General features: G+C 65.1%; 1 protein-coding gene across 1 annotated transcript in view; it reads right to left on the reverse strand.

Moving 5' to 3' along the window:
• Window positions 1-6: 6 nt before the first annotated feature.
• The window catches only part of OLFM1 (olfactomedin 1), a 25,478-nt gene continuing 24,716 nt past the window's right edge, over window positions 7-768 (reverse strand). Inside the window, exon 5 of the mRNA XM_012721179.1 lies at window positions 7-765. Coding sequence (XP_012576633.1) covers window positions 63-765 — 703 coding nt within the window. The 3' untranslated portion in view covers window positions 7-62. The remainder of the gene's footprint in view (window positions 766-768) is intronic.

The following is a 768-nucleotide window of genomic DNA, read 5'->3' on the forward strand; positions in this document are numbered from 1 at the left end:
CCGCCGGCTGCAGTTCCAGCTGCAAGGGGGCTCCCGGCCGAGCGGGCGCCGGGGCCGGGCGCCTACAGCTCGTCGGAGCGGATGACGTGGAAGAGCGTGACGTTGTAGAGCACCTGGTGGCCGTTGTTCCAGGCGTACAGCGCGCGGTCCTTGGGGTTGTAGTCCAGCATGGAGATGTGCGAGTACTTGTTCTGGAAGGGGATGTCCACGTACTCGTAGGTGGACGCGTTGGTGTGGAAGGCGTAGTGCACCTTGGTGCCGCCCGAGTAGCCGTTGGTCACGTACAGCGTCCCGCAGATGAGGAAGGCCTCGCCCGCGCTGCGCTTGGGGTAGCTGGTGTTCCAGGTCTGCAGCGCCTGCAGGGACACGGGGTCCAGCTTGCTGAGCACGATGTTGCCCGCGTTCTGGTTGGTGGCGTACACGGCCCACAGCCCGCTCTCGTCGGCCATGAGGTCGATGTCCGAGTGGCCGCCCCAGGCGTAGTGGTACATGTTGTTGTAGCCGGCGTAGTCCAGGCTGCGGGTCTTCAGGATGGTCTCGGTCCGCAGGTCGAAGCGGATGACGATGTGGCTCTGGAACTTGTTGAAGTAGATGGAGCCGTTGTAGACCACCTGGCCCGTGCCCGACCAGGGGTGCGGCAGCCGGTGCGACGTGAAGTTGTCCGAGCTCATGAAGTCCGCCATGGACCTGTACTCGCGCACGAAGCGGTTGTTGTGGTAGCCGTCCATGTACCAGACCTGCGGGGGCGGCCGTGAGCGCCGGGCAGAG

This window comes from Condylura cristata, unplaced genomic scaffold, assembly GCF_000260355.1.
Source record: "Condylura cristata isolate star-nosed mole 26May11 unplaced genomic scaffold, ConCri1.0 scaffold00006, whole genome shotgun sequence".
Lineage (NCBI taxonomy): Eukaryota > Metazoa > Chordata > Mammalia > Eulipotyphla > Talpidae > Condylura > Condylura cristata.